At 40.7% G+C, this 22,064-nt stretch overlaps 2 protein-coding genes across 3 annotated transcripts; one reads left to right on the forward strand and one right to left on the reverse strand.

Annotated features, from left to right (window-relative positions):
* Window positions 1-588: 588 nt before the first annotated feature.
* mc5ra (melanocortin 5a receptor) lies at window positions 589-18,519 on the forward strand. Of its 2 annotated transcripts, XM_069655958.1 has the most exons (6): window positions 589-630; window positions 8,780-8,830; window positions 10,170-10,276; window positions 11,404-11,592; window positions 13,853-14,384; window positions 16,363-18,519. In XM_069655958.1, exons 1-6 carry the CDS (start codon window positions 589-591, stop codon window positions 16,384-16,386), a joined length of 945 nt encoding a protein of 314 aa, XP_069512059.1. In that variant the 3' UTR covers window positions 16,387-18,519. The 2 variants fall into 2 exon arrangements, with proteins under 2 accessions (XP_069512059.1, XP_069512060.1); XM_069655959.1 differs by lacking the exons at window positions 589-630; window positions 16,363-18,519 and having other exon boundaries at window positions 8,642-8,830; window positions 13,853-14,595.
* A 1,566-nt stretch (window positions 18,520-20,085) lies between these two features.
* Window positions 20,086-21,711, reverse strand: mc2r (melanocortin 2 receptor). Its single transcript, XM_069656082.1, has 2 exons — window positions 21,359-21,711; window positions 20,086-20,644 (listed from the first exon to the last, which is right to left on the reverse strand). Exons 1-2 carry the CDS (start codon window positions 21,709-21,711, stop codon window positions 20,086-20,088), a joined length of 912 nt encoding a protein of 303 aa, XP_069512183.1.
* Between the last annotated feature and the right edge of the window lie 353 nt (window positions 21,712-22,064).

A 22,064-nucleotide genomic window follows, 5' to 3' on the forward strand; every position in this document is an offset into this window, starting at 1 on the left:
TTTAGCTAGCTGCAAAGACTGATGATGCTCACTGTGTAAATCCATTGATGGGCAGCTGTGGCTCAGTGGTAGAGTAATCATCTCTCAATTGGAAGGTTGGTGGTTCAATCCCTGACTGCTACAGTCACATGCCCAAGTGACACTGAACCCCAAATTCCTCCCGGTGGCATAGCCAACTCTCAGATGTATGTCGCTTTGGACAAAAGCATCTGAGAGTTTTGAATTGTAACATTGTAATTGTTTTCATCTGTCATAACATCCTCTCAAGTGCTCCAACTGTGGACTGAATTTATCAATGGCACAACATGGTCAGACCCCTCTTCTTGTTATATACACATGAGGAAAACAATATGTTTACTGGGAAACTAACAAATTTAAAAGGCAAATAAAAATAATAGGTGAAAATGAGCTTTTTCTCCAAGGAGACAAGAGTGGCCGTTTTTGCAATTTTGTTTTTGCTGTAATCTCAAGATAATTAGATTTATTTTACTATTATTATTATTTTGTCTATGAAAATGACTGTTTGTAGTTTCACATAATTATACACCAGCATCATTAGAAAGTCCAATTAGGACACTGTATTGTTTCATGTATGTAAACAGTTCAGGCTCACAGGTTGTTGTTGTGTCGGTGTGATTATCAGGTCATCATGATTAGATTTAATCAGAGGTGTTGCACTGTGCATAAATGATGTGGTCCTGCTTGCTGCATGAATAATGTAAAACACATTTAAAGGTACAAAAACTTCCACCTGAGCAACAACTGTTCTCTGTTGATTTCATTTCCCACGTGACCATTAACATTCAAACCCAAAATACGCCCAGAATTTAGCTTCATAGCTGACCATGTATTCCTTTTGATCCATCAGAAAGAGCCTTTCCATTGATAATAATATAAAGTCTGCATGTGTGGGAGAGAGTGAGAGGGTGTTTTATAAGCTACTTCATCCAAATAAGCTTAATTGGCTCTGAAATTTCACCTTTAGAGCTGTAATTCATGTCCACATGCTCCTTCTAGAAACACTGCGGATCAGTAGACGGTTTTTTAAGTCCAACGATCATTAGCTGTCAGCAAAGAAGCTTCAAGATGTCTCCCCTGATACTGTGATCAAGGCAGTGTTGGTCTTGTTGTCTTGTTGTCATGTTGTCTGTTTTGGGATTGTGGCAGCAGATCCCCATCAATAATCAACCCCCAGGGACAGTCAGGGCCTGAGGAAAACACAGAGCCAGAGACAGGACGACTAAGTGGAAGAGACAGACAAGGAACAAAGGATCACACCCACCAAATCCACTGGGGCGGTGTGATTATAGCAGGTAGAGTGCTAAGAGGAACATCAATCAGGCACGCAGTCACAGAAATGACATCTTGAAACACTGAGATTTGCCGGTAATTGGGCAGGGATCATACATAACTGAGTTCATAATTTAAACATCTTCACATCACAGCAGCCATACATCACATGCTGCACGTGTCCCACATCTCTGACATCATATCTTCAAACAGAAACAGGCCTCAGATGATCTGCATGTAAACGCAGCACAGCACAGCACAGAGTGCAGGTGGTCACAATCTGCACATGAACCCTGTGTGCAAGTATCGTCTTAATGTGCTCTGGGTTATTAATCAGACAAAAGCTCCAGGCTTTTCCTCTTCTATTAATGAGCCACTCTGGGTTTGTAGCTGTTGACACGGCTAATAGAAAGTCGTTTTTATGTTTCCATTAAAACTGGGAGAAAGAAGAAGAGGAAAGTATTCTTAAACCTTCATCTTGAAATATATTGGTAATGAAGATGTGAGATGTAAATAAATGCGTTATGCCAGGTATCTCTGTTTAGTCAAATGAGAGTGGAATATTTTAAATGATTTTTGGCATGATTTATGGATTAATTGCCAAACAAAGCAGTCCATTTAAGGAAAAGATTATTAAAAACAACCCTCATCTTATTCTTTGATGATTCTCTCTCCTGATCAGTTTCCATCTTTGTATTGTCATTCATCCTGTTAACAAACAAACTGAACACAGCTTTTGACAGACGGGGGCGTTATGTGAATCTGCTCTCCAATACTGACTAAATCTAAACTGTGAGCTGAAATTGGAAGTTTATTCGTTTTAGTTATAAAGTTCCCATTCATAACAGAAATGATCTCAGTGCACATTTCATGCAGAGCTGGTTTAGACAGTACTCTTTAGAGGATTATTCACAGTGACCAAACTAAATCCATCATGAGAAAACACTTGGACACAGTGAAAAGAAAAAACCTCCCCTTTTTTGTTTTGAATCTTTCTGCTATTTTTACATTTGTTTATTGCATTTTGTTAATTTTGTTCTTTCTGCTTTCAAAAAGTTTTTCCAGAAACTTTTAATGACAATGTTGCCTTTCAGTTAAAATGTTTGTCGCTTAAAAAAGTTTTAGTTGCTCTGAAATACAGTTTCAGAAGTGAATTTCACCTCATAATAACATTTAGTTTTATTCATGTAAAACAATGCCCAATGCATATATATATAAAATATAAATATAAAAAGTTCTCTTAGGTAATGTTATGAGTTGGCACTATATGGTAAACTCCACTGCGCTTTTCTAGTCTTGCCATGAGCACTTTTACACTACATCTCAATTTACATACCTTTTCACACACACATTCACACCCTGATGGAAAAGGCTGCTACGTTAAGTGCCCAACTGTCAATCACCACTGAGCCATATGTAATTAAATAGACTAATAAGTATATAATAAGTATGTGGGCACATACAAGGAATTTGACCCCGTTTTTTCCTTAACTATCAAAATACAGACCAGACACGCAAAAGGTGCTTTTTGACCAAAAGTACGAGGAACTTTTAGTTCCAGGAACTTCTCTTCAAGGAACTAAATGGCTCCTGTGGCCCATTGTTGTCTGCATTTCCATGGCAGCCTAAAGTCCTGGGAAGATTATGCAAATCATACCAATGACGTATGCAGAAGCAGTCAAAGTAACTGCACTACACCGTCACTCCAGAAGGTGGCGGTAATGCACCTTTTAGCTGGTTTGCCAGCCGCCATGAAAACGCAGAGAAGAAGGTATCATCATTTGTGTGACATTACAGTTAGCCTGTTAGCATTCATTGCATTGCAAATAGATTTATTGAGCACGAAAGCTTGCGTCTTACTTCCCGTTGGCACACACTACCTCACTCCGTGTGTGTGCTGCCGGTGTAACCGCTAAAGGTAAACCGCTCCGTGAACCGTCCGTTTATGTTCCCTGTAACAGCAGCACCTCGTCCCGGTGCTGGTTAATGGTCTGGCTACATAAATGGACAGCTCACAGAGGGGCTGTGCCGCAGAGTGTTTACAGTTACATCTGCAGCACATGCACGGCGTGAGGTTGTTAGTACACTTAGACATGGACAAGTTCGACATAGGTAACAGAAACACTTAAAACATGAAAAAACTGGGGTGCTGTTTAGCTCAGTTGGTAGAGCAGGCGCCCCATGTACAGAGGCTGCAGTCCTCGTCGCACTGATCGCAGGCTCGACTCCCGGTCTGCCGATCATTTGGTGCATGTCATCCCCCACTCTCTACTCCCAACATTTCCTGTCTATCTTCAACTGTCCTATAAATAAAGCCAAAAAAGGCCAAAAAAACATGAAAAAACTAAAGCTACTTTATACAGGCCTATGAATACAAAATATATTAAAAGGTATTAATATATAAATATATATATATATACATTACTTAAAAAACACAACATATCTTACAGACAGGAGAGGAGACAATACTGCAATGGTACAACAGAGAGTGCAAAGGTTCTAAGAGAGCGCAGTACGGAGGCTGCCATCTGCGGCGCCATCTTGTCAAGAGAATAATGCACCATGCATCTATATGTGTTTGTGTAAAGTCATCTACAAAAAGAAAGTAGAAAAGACAAAAAAAACATATTACAACATAATCAAACAGTTTATACAACTATTGTCTAATTTAACACCTTTTGGAGAAAAGAGGTTTCATTTTTTAACACCAAGATTCAAATGGTCGATAGTTTCTCTGCTTGTTGCTTGAGATGTTGGATGTAGATCACCTTACATATAATTGTGTTTGACTATGCCCAATCATTTCCTCTCCTGTGTTCATGTTGGATCCAATAAGTGAAACATAAACATGTAGGATATATAATACAGGCATATTTTCTGAGAGATCTTATGGACTTTCTGTTTTTGGAAGGAAAGCCGTATGATACTGATATTTTTAGATAATAAGCTAATGTTATGTAATGCAAACTGTGAACAGGCTCCACAGAGACACACCATATAAAGTGAATTAATGAAACTAGTTGCTCCAGGAACTGGCATTTTAAATGACAACATGACATGGCAACATGAGTGATGCTTTCAGTCATGATGATTGCTTCTGGTCTTTGAAAAGCTTCAGTTAACTGCTGTGTCAATTAATACATGAACAAATGAATTCCAATTATGTTCATCATTTACATTTCCTGCAGCTGTTGTGTTCTAAGTGCCAACATCACAGCGGTAACATGTCTACACAACTCCAGGTTCATTATAGTCCCTGCTCACACAGTCACTTTGTGTTGGGATAATCTGGTTGTGCTGGAATGAGACAGACGGCAGTCCAGCGGGGCTTTGTTGAAGATAATGGTGAATAAAGTTTATCGCTGAACGTTGCTTCAGTGGTTTTATTGAGTCTTCAACGTGCCTGCTTCCTTCTCTTCTTCCATCTGCCGAGACGCCATATGTGCCCCATGACTCTGGACATTTTTGTAAGGTAGAGAGTAAAAGGGTTTATATCACATCTGTGGAAATGCATTAGCAACTCAGATCATGTCATTTGACATGACCGCAGGCTCTGTTTGTGAGGTCATGAGTTGAGTGAACTGCGGCAAAAGTTAAATCTATACTTTAATGGCATCAGCTGAGGGTCTGGACCACAACACTGTATCCCATTCACTCGGGATGAACTTCACCACTCATTTTTTCTCTTTTGTAACCAAAGCAGAATGTTCAAAACAAATTGTGTTGCCTTTTTGTTGGTCAGCTGACACCAAAGTCATCTCCCTGACATTTGTGGGATATTATGTCACTGGAAATGTGACTGTTCGCGTAATTTGAATTTAGGGAGAAATCTCTCATTTAACAAGCAAACATCTGATTTATCCAGAGCAAGAGTGTGACAAAACTTTGGGCCAGTGTTGTTTTTGGCAGCCATCTTAGTTTTAGTCTTGGTCTTATGGACGAAAATGCTTATTAGTTTTAGTCACATTTTAGTCATTTCTATATGTGATAGTTTTAGTCTAGTTTTAGTTCGACGAAAACTCAAAAAGGTTTTAGTCTAGTTTTAGTCAGTTTTAGTAAAAAAAAAAAAGAAAGTATTAGTCTTTTAACAAATTAATTTAGGTCATTAAGTACTGGAACTTGGAATCAAGGTTGACAGGCTGTATCAAATGTTCCAATTCATAAAACAACAGTTAACCTTAACACCTTTGCATAATATCAAGATTCCTTTTCAGATTAATAGCTCTAGCCTAGACTTTCCCAATGATGGAGATGCAATGCTGCCGTGGTGTACTTCATTGCTGTTGGGCAGAAACCTTTTATCTCCATATTTCAACTTATTATTAACTTATATTCCTGAGGTACAGTGAGGCAGGTTGTAAGTTATGCATACTTGAAAGTATGAAACAAACATGACACTAAACACTGTATTGGGTCTTTAAAGCAAATTAAATACGTATATACGTATACGTATATAATTAAATTATGTCCTTTTTTGGTCCATATGTCCAGCCCAATTGTTATTTTGCGTACTGTGGCAAGCCTCTCTCACCACAAACGGCGCAGGTCATGGTTGGGGCTGCATGACGTCACTGACATACCCTTGTGGCTTTTCGCCTAAAGCTAGCAGACTCTACGTATGATTAACAAAGCACATATAACTCGAACAGTTTAACATATCGCAACGTGCTGACAGAACATAAACACACAAAGAGATGACCACACGTCACTGAATGTAAACATGGCTAAACATGCTGCTAATGTTACAGAAGCCAAGTGTGCTGTTCATTTAGACACATGGGGAAAAGCAACAGGTCTGAAATGCTACATTTCCCTCCATGTTTCAGACAGTCACTCAAACATGGGTCAATATGACAACGCCTTACACTTGCTGCCCAGCCAAAAATCCCTGCATGTTCTACACATAACAGTTACACACACATAAGCTAATGAATTGACGTTAGCACAACCAAGCTAATTTTAGGCTGAAGTTAGCAGCCCATTTGCGCCAGGAGTTATGTGGAAAACGTATAACTTTAACTTATTGTAACTTACTTTCGAAAGAATATCGGCGTGGTGAGCCTTCAGGTGCCGCTTGAGATTGGTCTTTCCACCTAGTTTGTGTCTCCCTGCATTCTGTTTTTCTTTCTGATGGATTATATTGAAAGCATGTCCATAGATCATTTCGTCGTTTCCGACCACCAAGCCCCTTGGTTGACGCTGCCGCCATGGTCCATCAATGAATTCAACTCAACTGCATGTCTGTGTGTGTGACTAGTGACCGCAGGTGTGTTGTGCAGAATGTGCGCTGCATGCCATGTGGTGGGCGTGACCAAACAAGGATAGGATGCAGCTGCATTGCTGATACTTTTTAGCTTTTGACAGACAGATTACACACACAATAGGCAGAAATGTCATGCATTTTGAACGTCTGACAGACCACTCACTAACATTTTCGTCCAGTCTCGTCTCGTCAACGAAAACTCACACACGTCTTGTCATATTTTAGTCATCAAAGAGCCATGTTTAGCTCATCACCGTCTTGTTATCGTCATGAAAAAAAGGGGCGTCAACAAAATAATTTAGTCATCGTCATTGTTGAAGAAAACAACACTGCTTTGTGCTGATTGTAACTTGATTGTTAAACAGGGTGTATGATGTAACACTGTACTTTAAGGAACAGAAAAGAAGTAGATGAGAAGTTGTTCCTCGGTGTATTGACCTCATCCTAAAGAATGAATCCAAATGTTTGGTCACAATAACTGGTAGAAAACCCCTGCATCCCATAAAAACAATCTATAAGCTAAGCCTAAAATGGGGGGAAAGAACAAAGAAAAATGTTTGATGTCAGATGTCAGATTTCTGTCAGAGCCAACATGCTCTGGATTCAGCGTCTGAAATGGTACAAGCTATCTCGGCGTCAGTGTTGAGCATTGAGGCTGGAGAGTCCTTTTTTATACTGATGTTACCATAAGCTAATCAAATAAGGAAAATTGTGATGATATAATTAGTGTCTGTAGTTTGAAAGTATTACAGCATGTCTGTAAGTTACTGTAGGTGAGGTTGCTCACGCTTAAGGGCTAAAAATGTGTAAAGTCAGTTCATTAAATGTTGCTGTTGGGTGGGTTTTGTTTCAGAGATACTGGTAAAGAATCAGATTATATCAAATAAGCACAGCAGAAATTACGCATAAATTGTAACACCATGTTTAACTGTTTATCTTTACAGTTATAAGATTTCTTCCATAGCTTGAGCCCCTAAAGGCTCAGTCCTTAGAGTCCAGATATCCAGGTTTGATGCATCCCCCTGTGTCTCACCCCCTTTTCCTGTCAGATTGATGATTTGCAACGCAACAAAACAGTTTTAGAATGTTGCAGAGGAAATTGCAGCGGTGTGAACATGTTAGTTGCAGAGTATCTGAAGCTGTTGCGTGGAGTTGCAAAAATATACTTGTTAAATCTCCAAATGCAGTTTAAGAACTGAATGATGGACCTATTTAATTTAGCCAATTAGGAAACAGTATAAATTGGCATAGGCGCTGCAGTTGTCAAAGACGGCTCCAAATCCTCTTTTTCCAAACTCTCTGTCTTCATTGTGAGCATGTCACTGTCACTTTCATCCATTTCTTTTTAAAACGATAACAGAAATCCAGCTAGATAATTCATGTAACCTCGGCCTAATACTAACGTTATAAAGTATTAACTAACATTATAGTATTAACGCAGAAGTAATGGGGTATGTCAGTGCGTCGTTGCTATGGAGACGGTCAGCTGTGTCTTTGTGCGTTGCGTTGCGTTGCGTTGCGTTGAACAGCCCAGTTTTAGAACGTTTACGATCAGATGTTGAGGGATTCTTTTGGCAGCTGCCTCCAGTCTTGTTGCGAATCCTTGATCTGAACTGGCCTTAACAGACACATAAAGGCAAACTGCAGTGAAAAATTAGCTATGAAAAATGTTACAGTTATGGATGAAAATGAAAAACAAGTCTGCTGACTTTACATAGCTTAATGTCCCCTGATAATCTCGGCTGTTATCTACCCAGATGTGACTGCTGTTGGTGACTCCATCTTGCGACTGTAAGACTGTAAGACTAGACTGCTCTGCAAATTTTACATATATGAAAGATATATTTATCAGGTAGACATGAAGACTGGAAGCAGGAGAAATAGCTCGCCTGCTCCTGACCAAAGGGAACAACAACTGCCAGCAGCCATGAAACAAACTAAAGTTCAGGTTAATTAAGAGTTGAAGTGTGTGAGAAGAGAAAACCTGTCACTTCTACTTCTTTTTTTGGTAATCAACATGATGATTCACTTCTGTCTTCCTTTGCAGCCTACTTGGAAAATGTCGTCCAGAGGAGAGCATCAGTGATCCGAACCAGAGCCACAGCAGGCATGAATGCGTCTGATCTGTCCTCCTACCAAGAGGAGGTGATGCTGGATAACTCCACCTGGGCTCACTCCTACTACCACCAAAACTACAGCCTGTCCCCCCCGCTGCTACCTGACAAGACCAGCACCTCCAAACCTGCAGCATGCGAGCAGGTCCACATCGCTGTGGAGGTAAGAACAGCATGTGTGGCACCGATGCATGTTTTACTATTTGACCTCTACTGTATTCCATTTTCTTCACCTGCATCCAACGACCCGTAACCTCCATGACCTCTTCTAGGACTTTAACTTTAATACTCTACTACATGGATTAATTGGCATGAGAAAGACTTCCCTTTACAGATTGATTCTTTTCAATATTTTATTTGTCTGCCAAGGTAAAAACACTCTGAGCCAAGGTATTCAAATACCAACAGTGAGTCACCACCCCTTTGTCTGTCATTTAGATGCACAGACGCTCAAAGCCTGGTCCTTGTTGTCTGTGTTTGCATCCATTCAACTTGACTTCCACCCCAAGCTGCTTTTCTCAGTCTATGCGTCTAATATTGCTGCTAATGGGTTCACATTTCTACCTTAGTTGAAATTGTCATGCAGAAGGGTACCTTCTGCTTCTCTATGAGATGCAGAGAGGCCTTGACTAATCGTATTTGACATCCTGGGAATGAGAAAGGGCTGGTAAAAACTGCCTGCATTTTTCTCCTTGATTTGCTCTGCCCTCTCAGGGTTTTGCTGTCCCGTTCCTTACCTTTGCAACACTATTATCAGTGAGATTGGCTACAGGGCCACAAGCAGAAGGGACTGTGATGAGCCAAATAGGCGCACACCATTGGGACAAAGTAAATGTTGGAATAGCCTACCACATGCAGCAAGGGATTAAAGGATACAGGGTTAAAGAAACATGTCAAACAACGGCTTATGGCAATCCAGAACTGTGCACACTTTGAACTTCCCAGGGCCCGATCAGACAGCGTTTCAGCAGCTGGGGTGGCTTTTTTGTCATTGTTTTCAATGAGAGCTACATTTTTTACGCGCTGCTTTTGTGTTGCAGAGCACCTCGCGTTTTTCCGCTCTGTGCGCCTCGTGTTTTTGAGGTAACGCTCTGAGCGCCTCGAGTTGAAAAAACTTCAACTCAAAGCAGAAAAGCGCCCGATATCATGGACGTTTTTCCTGATTGTCCAATCGGGTGAAAGGAGAGGCGGGCCTTCTGTCAGTTTACAATATAACAGTTAGGTTAATGACAGCTAATGATTCAGTGGTTGCCTTGACAACAGTAGAAAAAAATGGCTTCAACAAAAAAGCCAGTGCTGTGCGCCTCACGTTTTGCAGCCTACAAAACTTGTTCTGTCTGATCGGGCCCTCAGGCTGCTCAATGTATTTTGTTTCTGAACTTGTGTATTGTATATTTGTCTCTGTTTAAATCATCATCATATAAACTTAAACAAATGTATTCTTCTATTCTTTACTCTTCTATTTTTTGCACTCTGTTACTGTATCTTCTCTCTCTCCTCAGGTCTTTCTGATCCTGGGTATCATCTCCCTGCTGGAGAACATCCTGGTCATCACGGCCATAGTGAAGAACAAGAACCTCCACTCACCCATGTACTTCTTCGTCTGCAGGTGAATTTTTCCAGCTGTTCAACACAAACATAAAGTATAAAAGAAGAGTCGAATAGGCTAAGGAAAATCCTAAGATGTGTTTCCCTGCAGGGTGAGCAAAGCTGCACTTTATTCAACTTAAAGTACAGGAACTAAACATCAGCATGTTCGCTGTTGCCTACAGTCTCACAAAGCTGTGTAGCTGTAAGTAAAATCCCAAAAGTGGGCCTTCTTATTGCTTGATTCTGGGACTACACATAAAAGTGTCTTAAATTATGCATCAAACATGAATGAGTAAAAAGCCTTGTTGAACCCAGACTTATAAGAGAGAGACTTTCTGAAATGTTTAATCGTATAATCTTGTTCCCTGCTTAAAGTGACTGCATAATGCCATTTAATAAAAACAAGCTTTGACTGACCTGCTTCCTCTAAATGTTATCTCTCCACATTAAGACATGCTCCCTTATGATGCGGATCGTGTGTCAGACTCGTGGGTGTCATGAATATTATGACTCAGCATAAAAGATTCAAAAATGACACTGCAACTCATTTTGATATTAACGCTAATTATGTGCGACTGTGACGGATCTGGGCCGTGTCACTGAACAGACTGAATCGGCTCCCGGCGGACAAAAGCAGAAGATTCTCTGTTGACACCGATGAGAGACAGAGCAGAGCTGTGAACGCTTTGATGTGGCTCTCAATGGTTTCTGTGAGATGTCTGCTGTCTATCTACAGAGTGAAGAAGAGACAGAGGCTTACAGTGGGATGAGAGCATAGATGTCTTTAATTTAAAATTCATTATACGTGTATATATTTAGAGTTAGTTGTTAAATTAAGTAAAATGTGCTTTATGACTTGTTTGGGTACAAATGTTTCGGACCAGTGTCTTAGTTATTCATTGCCTGGGTCTCACTTCTGCCTGCCGGCTTCTAAAAGAGAATATTTGTTGTAGATGCATAATGCCTTTAAATGATTAAAATATTTTTAATCACTGTGACCTTAATGTGTCATCATGTCGGAGGAGGGCTGGGACAGCTACTCAAAGGGCCGCTGGACTCATTTAGAGAATACAATTGAACAGAAGCATCCAGATTAATGAACATCCATGTTGATGGTGAAAACTTAACCCTGCTTGTTTGTTGCAGTCTGGCTGTAGCCGACATGCTGGTGAGCGTGTCCAACGCCTGGGAGACCATCATCATTTACCTCCTCAACAACAGGCAGCTTGTTGTGGAGGACCACTTCATCCGGCAGATGGATAATGTGTTTGACTCCATGATCTGCATCTCAGTGGTTGCTTCGATGTGTAGCCTGTTGGCCATCGCTGTGGACAGGTAATGATGGAGGGGGTGTGTGTACAGATAGACACAAACACTGTGAAATTAACTATTTATTTAAATGTTCTCTCATAAGAGCCAGTGTGTAATTACATTACTCTGTTGTGTCCTTAAACACGGAAAAAGGGCACTCTTTGACTTCAGCTCATGAATATGTGACATTGAAACAATAAGTTATATAACAGCAGAGGCTGTGCTGTGTAAAAACGACCTCATACTGGAGCCCAGATTAACTGAAAATATTCCAGTTGTGTCGTTTTGTTTCCCAGAAACATGGAGGGATGTAAATCAGCATTCTTTTAAATAATATCAAAGAAGTATTGCTGAAGGACAGTGTTTTTCTTTCTGTAGTTGTAAACTTTGTCCAAACATAAAATTCACAAACGTGAGGTCTCAAAAAAATTCATGAACATTTACTCAGATTTAAATAAATTCTTTCCAATTTTTCTAACCATTGAAGGAAACAGACAACATCTCTCTGATCTCTGCTCACTATAAAACCATCACATCACTTCCTGTTTCATTCCTGTTACTATCAAAAAACATAGGGCATTTACTGATAAGGGATAATACTAATGAGAGATGGTATTATGGGAAATGTATGCTCCAGTGTTTTTTCAGTTTGATTCATAATAGGGATTTGAAACTCCACTGTCAGTTAATCAATCAGTTTTTCTTTATAAATGCCAAATCACAACAAAAGCTATTTATCACATGACCCTTTACATATAGATCAGGTGTAGACCTTACTCTTTGTAATATTATCTACGGAGAACGATCTAAATCCAGCAGTGAGGGAGCACTGGGCAAAAGTGGCAGAGGATGAGAAACGTTCTTTTAACAGGCAGAAACCTCAAGCAGAACCAAACTCATCCGTAAACATCCACCCGCCACGACTGCTGCTGCTTCAATTTGAACCATTATAACCTTTATTTATCTTTTGAAGGTGCAAAGGCTAGGCACATCTTTAGTGATGCAATTACATACAAAGTCAAAATTCAAGTCAAAAGTTTAATTCACCAGTAAATGCAAAATAAGTAAACATGCGTCATTTGTATTTTGGCGAAAGTTGAAGTTTTTGACCTCAAGTGACCCTGTGTCACTAAAGCCTAAGCCTCCTGATATTTTATATTTCATTTATATATTTTATTTTCATTTATATTTGAGTTGTTATTTTGTATTACTCTTATTTTGTACTTTCATTTTGGAGCAATTGGGCATTACAATTTCAATAAAGTTGTTTCCGACAAAATCCACTGTCCCCTCTCTCTCTCATATTATATATATATATATATATGTATATATATATATATATATATATATATATATAATGGCATAAAAAGGTAAAATAATAACATGAAGTTCTATCTTATCTTGTCTCTTATTGCCTCAGAAATGGATGATTGTAAAGTTGTTTGCATTTCTCCGAAATGTGACAGGCATGACAAACAAGTCTGCATCTTCATGTTATTATTTTGCTTTAAATTCAACCCTTGTATGGCAATTCAATCACAGCCAAATATGTTCCTTTTCAGTTAATTCAGCTGCAGTGTGGTAGATTTAAGCCAGGGTGTGACATGCAGTGAATTAGACACTCACTTTGGACAGATGCATGCACAGAGCTGAGCCTGAACTTGCTAACAGGTTACCAAACTGAGCACTGGTCGACCTACTGTAACTGTAAGCAGCAGTACAATGAGTCCAGATACAGTCGCTGGAGAAGGCAATTATATTTACCGAGCTGTTTGTGCCCCGCTGGTGATATTATGAACACAGGCACAACTGTGTTTGGTTTTCTGACATATTTTTAAAGGCACATATTTGCAGGTTTTAGAAACCAAAACTAATGAATACCAATGAGACAAAAATGTGATTTGCTTTTGATTTGAAAAGAGCTTAAGTCTTCCAACATGACTAAATACCCTTTAATAATACCCCTTTAAACTAAAACAAAGTTGTGTGCTGCCTGCTGACGTTTTCCAGAAAATTACTAAGAACTAGCGGGACCCATTAACATAAAATGAATTTAACTGACAGAGAAACCATGCAGCTGAAGAGACGAGATAGGCTTGGTAGAAACACATTACTAATTAGAAGCAAATGCCAAAGCAGTGTTGTTGTGCATGGGGACATATTTCTTCTTCAGACATCTTGAAGGCCTCTGCCCTCATTGGTTTGTGCAATTCCTCAAAGGCAAGTGAAGTTTGCGAGAATATCATAAGTTACATCTGAAATCAACGTGTGTTATTTTCTACAGGTACGTCACTATCTTCTATGCTCTGAGGTACCATAACATCATGACAGTGAGGAGAGCCGGATGCATCATCGGGGGAATCTGGACCTTCTGCACCGGCTGCGGGATCGTCTTCATCATCTACTCAGACACCACCCCCGTCATCATCTGCCTGGTCTCCATGTTCTTCGCCATGCTGCTCATCATGGCCTCCCTCTACAGCCATATGTTCATGCTGGCTCGTTCGCACGTCAAGCGCATCGCAGCGCTGCCTGGCTACAACTCCATCCACCAGCGGGCCAGCATGAAGGGCGCCATCACGCTGACCATCCTGCTGGGGATCTTCATCGTCTGCTGGGCTCCCTTCTTCCTCCACCTGATCCTGATGATCTCCTGTCCGCGGAACCTCTACTGCGTGTGCTTCATGTCCCACTTCAACATGTACCTCATCCTCATCATGTGCAACTCAGTGATTGACCCGCTGATCTACGCCTTCAGGAGTCAGGAGATGAGGAAGACTTTTAAGGAGATCATCTGTTGTTACAGCCTGAGAAACGCCTGCACCAACATCTGTGCTCTGACGGGTAAGTACTGAGAGACGCAGAGAAATCACAGGATGAGCAGGACGAAGTGACTGAATCTGACACTGCAACCTAACCATGAGAGATTCTATTGAAATGCACTGTTTGAGAAGTGGTTCATTTCACCTGTCCGCCAGCATAGTGTGTAATCAAGCACATTTTTCTCTACTGCATATAATGGACTGAAAAGAGGACACTCACAGAATGTAGGAAGGTTAAACTACTGTCTTTTATTGTATCTACCATGTACATAAAGAGGCTGGTTTGTAAGGTACATTATGTGAACACAGACAATTATGACTCATTTTAAAGTGGGTCACAGAAAACTCTTTGTTGCTTTTCTTTCATAAAACATACATTTATTTTTTCCTTCTTGTTCCCTCTATTTTCATTCAGAAGGCTGTTATTACTTGTGTAAGAGCACTTGCGTATATACTGGCTTTTAAAGGTATAATCATTAAGGTTTCTGAGTTATGTCTGTTTAGTCGCTATCGTTTATGATTGAGTCTATGCCCACTTATTAAAGCCATTACATGCTTTGCAGTTGACATTTCGGGGAAACATTGTTGGCCATGTCCATAACACAGCAGAGGTTTGTCTGACTGAGAGAGTAAGATGTTAACTATGGCCAAACGAACAAAGAACAGACAGTCGACTACAGACGATGAAACATTTGCACATCCAAATAAAAAGAAGCAAATTTGATGTCCAGATGAAGACAAGCAGTCAAAATCTTCAGTGAGGAAGCTGTGTGGATCTCTGCAAGAGTTTTTTGTGCAATTAGAAACCACTAGAAAAGCCGACGTGCTGCATGGGTGTAAAAAAAGCTGTGAGAAAAAGTTGTCTCTCTGGTGCTTTCAGTTTGAGGATGCAGGTTTACTTCCCGTAAGGAAGGCCTCAATAGCTGAAATGCGTAGGCATGGTTTTTACTATGAGTCTGTAGCCCTAAAGAAATTAAGGTTTTTTATTAATTACCCCTCTGAGTGTCTCAGATCTTTTCAGTAACATTAAGAAAATACTATTGACCTCCATTCGGCCTTCCAACATAGATCAATTTCTACCATACCTGATAGTGAGATCGAAAAGTGGCCGATGGCACATGCCACTGTGTGTGCCAGTAGTTCAGCAGCACGTGGCGTTACTGATGGCATGCCACTAGGGGGCCAGCGGCATGTGCCGATCGTTAGACTGGTATGACTATCTCCTCAGCGATGCCACTCGTCTTCCAAAGGCAGGTGGCGCTTGAAAGTGAAAATGTACAGTAGTCTTGCTTTATGACACACACAAGTGCAACATGTATATAAAGGAATGTATACGTTTCTCTCATTCGTCTTTCATGTTGATCGGTTGATTACCTACCTTTGTGATGACAGAAAAGTAATTTCATAGCATTAGCCTTTTTTACCGGCATCATTATGGCATATACATTGGGCTGCGTGTATTGATTACACCTGATATAGCCTGATAGTAAGATCCGCCGCCGTTCTCCACTGACATGCCTCTCCTGTTCCAGAGCTTACAGTTAAACTATATCAGGTGTAATCAATACATGCAGCAACATCTGTCATAGTTATGTTTGTACATGTAATGTGGGATTGCGTTCTTTCTGCTATCGATTACTTTGACTGGCTACAGAGGCTAGGCTAACCATAACCTTATTAGCTGAGATAAGCTTTGCTGCAAGATTACTGTACATCGTCAAGGATATGGCTATGAAATGACTTGTGTTTAGTGTAAAATATGCAAATTAGAGTGATAGTTGAGGGACACTTTTAAAATATTTTTAATGGGCCCAAAATATTTGCCTGGTTTGCCTCTTCTGATGTTTCACCTTATTGAGCAGTGGTTGTACAAATCAACACAGATGAATGAAAGGTGGGGAAGTGAATGTACCTCATCCTCATCATGAACAACATGTTTGGTAATTTGTTTTTCTGTAAGTTATTTCGGAAGATTTTTGGAGTTAGCCAAAGATAGTTAAGCCCTGATCTGCCCCATTACGGATGTACTTTTTTACTTTCATACAGACAACAGCTCTGTGTGGAGAAAAAAAACAGAGATCCCTTATCCAACCAGCAAATCAGTGACGGCAGGTCACATGAGTTTTACGAGGCACTGACAAACGGCCTGCTAACGGGGGCAGCAAAGAAAAAATACGCTCTTACATGTCATGTTTGGACTGAAAAGCAAATGACTCAAATTAATACAGAAGATTTGTTTTTAAAAAGGCTAATAGATCGCAGTGGCTTGTCTACAGGAACATATTGTTAAAGGCAGGTATATAAGCTCTAAACAACAAGAATCACAAAAGGCAATCTTGTGTTAATGTTAAACAGTGTTGCAGACACAGAAAATACAGCAATATTCTTCTACAGCTTTGGAATTACGGTATGTTTCCAAAAACTACGTACATATGAAAATACCACACTGAATAGCAAAACTATGCCCTGCGCACCAATCAATGTCACAACATGGAGGTCCCGTCAATAGTACGCTACTCCCTTTAACAAGATGGCAACTGTATGCTTTACACAACAGAGTCAATTGCAGCCCATTACGCCATCATTCCTTCCGTTATTACCCTTTAAAACAAAAGCACCATATTGCTAAATCCTCGCACATTCTGGGAAGCTGCTTGCAAGCCGCACTCGCGCCGATGCAATGAGTGACAGATGCATCCCTGAACTGGTATTGTGGGTTTCTGTGAAAGGGTAAAATTATTGTACATTCAGCCTTTTTTGGCAATATTGATCCTATAAATCCGATAATATCGTACAAATACGATAGTTATCGTACATCTGGCAACACTGATGTTTAAAAGGAAAGGCAGTCTTCCAGAGATTTCTCCCAATGCACCTGATAGACTCCTGATAGACACCTGTATAACATAACATGTTATGACAGGTGTTCGGACATGTGTTATCATGCTTGTTATCTGCAAGGGGTAAAAGGAAGCTGCTGCTGAACTTTCTGATTGCATCAATTGTAAGGAGCCAATTTTCTGCCACTGCTGTTTGCTCTGTCTCCCCCCTGCTGTGTGACAGTTAGCGCAGCTTCCTCAAAGCAGCATCGACGCTTCTGCTATGACTTCAATGCGGAGTCTCTTTCCTGTCCAGCCCACGTCTTGTATCTTCAGATTAATTATAGAGGCTCCATTCTGTCTGTGCCACATGATGATCCCTGCATACCGCCTCCCAGCCCACAGCCTGTATTAAACTGTATGTAAAGATGACATAAGGTTACACTTGAAATGTCAGACATGAATGTACAAACAGCTTCACTGTGCTCTCTGTAAGAGTGTGTCCGTGCCGCCTACCTCCGAACTGAGAAGCTTGACAGAAACTTTCAACCATCTGCTGAAATGACTTTTCTGCAATGTTATGCATCATTTCTCTGTGGTACAGACTAAACATTTGTTATCCAGCGTTACATATTCATATTTATTGCAAAAGAAAGAGTAAGCCATTTGTATTATTTGCATCTTCACACTGATCCATGGGACTTTAATGCAGTAGACAGAAAGATAAAAGTTATAAATATAAAAGTTTGAAAGAGGTTTATTTCTGTATTGTGATGTAATCACATTGCTGTAGCGTTTATTGATGTTAATGTATGTTCTTTGCAACTGTGAGATCATAAGACGGGCATATGAACATCATGGTTCTGCATGAAAAAGTGCTTTTATAAAAAACAAAATGATGCATGTTTTTCTTTTCCAACAGGTTTATTTAAGGACAATAACACAGAGATAGATCCATTTTACTCTCTGATAATTCGCCTCCAACTCGAAATATCTGTGCAATCATGCAAAATGACTCATTGCTATTGTTGATTGTGAAGTAGTCGGTTTATGTTCCCAGGGAAATAAAAGCAAAAACACTGAATGTGATGTGACACTGGACAGAGGTGAAGCACCCCTGCTCATTACCTGCTTTGTCCTACGCTTGTTCGGTGAGATAATATTCAGCTGTGGGGCAGATTTCACGTTAGTTCAAAGTGAAGTGATGGCATGCTAAAATATAAATATGAGCTTCAGTTGCAATGACTGCTGTCAGTGCTGCTTGTGTTGCTTCAAATGCATTTTATTTCAATGTGCCTGAATAAAAGCAGACGATCAAATGTTGAGCTGATTTCATGTTATTGTGTGCATCAGAAGCAGAGCTGCACTGTGCTCATGTGAATGATGGAAATCCCAATGTCAATGTCCACGCATAAAAAATGTTTACATGCCTTTCAAGTAAAATAGGTTCTAGGAAATATGTGTCCCATTTGATTGTGGTGCAGATGGGCAATTTCCAACAGGATTTCAAGAGATTGACACTCGGGGTGAAAAGAGATTGCATCCAAGTCCTGAGAGAAAAGGATGAGGGAGGGGGGGGAGATAGAGAGATAGCCAGCAAGGCACGGAGAAGACTGACAGATGGCAGTTATCTCATGAAATAAACATATTCAGGGATGCTCAGTTTTGCAGAGGTGCATGCAAACACACACATGAACAGTCACAGGCATGCTCAATGTTTTGGCAGCAGTAGCCTTGATGTTGCCAGAATCGCATACCACCAGGTCCAAATTGTGACCAAAATAAGTGATTAGCCACAGGATGCCCCTGACAGCTGTTTGGCGTCAGAACAGATCTATGTATTGTCAACACGTTCCCTCTCTGAACTCATCAAATACAGCAGCTTGCTCTGTAGCCCTAAACTTCAAAGTATGACTGTCTCTGTACCAATTTCACTGAGATGTGGACTTGAGACTTGACCTGACAAAAAATAAATGACTTTGAGACTTGACTTGACTTGAGGCATGATGACTGAGATAACGTGTGTGTTCATAAGTTTGAATGTTAGCTGTTAAATATAAATGATAAAATTCAATGTTGTCAAGTTTCTGTCTAACTATCAAGTATGTACGCAGCTCAAACTGGGAATCATAATTGGATGACTCAAAAAGCTCCCCAGTATGTGATTGTCATGATTGGATGACTGGCTGTCAGTCAAACTCTTCGCTATGGCAACACGCTACATCAAAGCCCCCTGCTCCCCAAAGAGAAGCCTGACCAGTCGTACTCGTTACTACTCAATACGGTCTCAGAGCAGACCATCATCATGGCTGCGTCTGTGCCAAGATAATACAGATACAATTCACTGTCATACTTTTTGAACAGGTTATATAAACTGGCCAATAATATCATTATTAGACGTGCTACCAATACCTTATCTCTTCTCTTTATTAAGACCGGATACTACAGGTAAGAGTGCTGGATCTTGGGTGGAAAAAAAGTGACTTGACTTGACATAACCTGTGACTTGACACACATTGAGTGGTCAGGAGACTAGAAAAGTCTATAACGCATCCATCGCCTCTGACCTCCATCCCATGCAGAATTCTGCACTCTTTCTACAGTGTCACCTGACTTCAACACTACATCAGTACAATACACTAGAGGACAGCGCTCAGAAATGATGCGAGAGGGTTGACTACAGCATCATGTTTTGACAGGTTGTGCCGCTGACCAAGCTGCTGTATTTAATAACTTGAAATGTGAGATCAGGCTGGTTCTTCTTCTCCCAGGTGTAAATATATGTAACCAAATGAATCTGCAGTCTGCAGTTAAAGTAAATGCAAGCTTTCAGTTGATTAATAAAGAGAAAGTGACATGATGTAAATACTTTTTCTTTAAGAGCATTGTCTCCATTCGTAACAAAGCAGCATCTTCCTGAACGTGTGTCTGAGCTCGGCGCTGCGGAAGGCGTAGATGGCCGGGTCGATGAGGGCGTGGCTCATCATCAACACCACATGCAGCTGGAACAGCGATCGGTAACACTCGCAGTAGGGGTTCATTGGGCACACCATGATGATGATGAGGTGGAGGAAAAACGGCACCCAACATACCACGAATGCCCCAAACAGGATGGTGAGAGTCAGGGCTCCTCTCATGCTGCCCCTCAACCACTGACGGCGACACTTCCTCCCCTCGCCACTGGAGGGCAGAGCCGCGATCTTTCTGGCGTGGCTGCGTGCCAGCATGAACATGTAGACGTAGAGGAAGCAGATGATCAGCAAGGAAAGGAAGAAGAAGGCAACGAAACATATCATGATGAATCCGGAGGCAAAGAACCGAATCATGAGCACGGCGGACAAACCACATGTTGTCCAGATGACACCCAAGATGGCCGCTGCCCGCCGCATTGTCATGATGTTGTGGTATCGCAGAGCGTGGAAGATGGTGATGTAACTGGAAGAGATAACAAATACTTCATTATCTGCTTGATTTATCTTTTGCCAATACTTGGATGCTTAACAGCTCCAATAACTGATGTTTCCGGAGCTGAAATCACAGGTCGTCATCCCGTCAGCTGGGTTTTATTTATTTGTGTTCTTAATGGTCAGTGAGTGGTTTTAAAATATGTCAAAAGTGAAATATGAAAGAGATTATCTTTAATTCAGATAGGCAATTCACTAGTATTTGCCTAAAAAGTTCTATTCTGCACCTAACAAAAACAGAGAACAGTAGCACGATGGTAATGTAGTGTACATGACTTGCAGAAACCACTGCCTTTAATGAGTTCGAGCTCATTATCCCCAGAGTCTTAGTTAGTGGGACCTGATGCTTTGAATTTGAATTTGAGCAGAGGATAATTGGTTATGGGACCTACAATCCAAAGAGAAACAGTTCAAAACAGCCAGCTCAGCTGTAAACAGATCAAACAAATCACTTTGTTTTACAACCTACAGTATGCCCGCCACAGTTCTGCTTTCCTTTACAGTCAGAGGAGCTGATTTTCCTTCGATTTAAAGAGGAACAAATAGCTTAAAGCATCATGATGCCTTTGAAATGGGCATTCTGGAGGATTAATGTGCTGGCGGGGAATACATTTAATACCACCATTCTGCTAAATAAATACCATGCATTCATTTCTGTGTGCAGATACAAGCCCTGCATACATACCGGTCCACAGCAATAGCCAGGAAGCTAAAAATAGAGCCCACAAACGACATACACAACAGGGAGTCGATCACATCATCTAGCTTTGTCTCAGAGGGACCTGTCTTCTTTAGGTGTCCATTGTCAGCGAGCACAATCATCAGGTTCTCACAGGTTTTGGTAAGGCTGGCGATGGTGTTGAAGGCTGCCAGGCTGCAAATGAAGCAATACATGGGAGAGTGGAGGTTCCTGTTCCGTATGACGGCCACTACAACCAGCAGGTTCTCGGCCAGGCTCACCACCCCGATGGTGAAGAAGATGGGGAAGGGGACCTTCACGTCCGGGCAGTCAGACTGGTTCACTGTGTTAACATTCATTGTTATCCAAGATGGCTTCTTGTCTCAACTAAAAGCTGATTAACATTTAAAACATTAGACTACTCAGGAAAAGGTTCCAATTGGATTTTTCAGTCGTATATTAAGATGAAACTTTTGCTAACTTTAGATTCCAAAAAGTTCAGTGGATTAATTGGCAATGACCAGAAGTTCAATCTGACCTGTATAGTTGGTGTAAATTCACACAGGTACACAGGAATGGCAACAGGCTGCTCCCTTCAGCCAGTTTGTCATTGTCACAAGTGGTCCTTTTTGAAAGTGTCTTATTTTTAGCTGGAGAAAGTCGGTTGGTGGTGTCCACACAGGTAAGTCATGACCTACAGCCCTGTAGCAAC

Source organism: Semicossyphus pulcher, unplaced genomic scaffold (assembly GCF_022749685.1).
Source record: "Semicossyphus pulcher isolate SPU_LCO1_2020_fin unplaced genomic scaffold, fSemPul1.0.p SCAF_9, whole genome shotgun sequence".
NCBI classification, from domain to species: domain Eukaryota; kingdom Metazoa; phylum Chordata; class Actinopteri; order Labriformes; family Labridae; genus Semicossyphus; species Semicossyphus pulcher.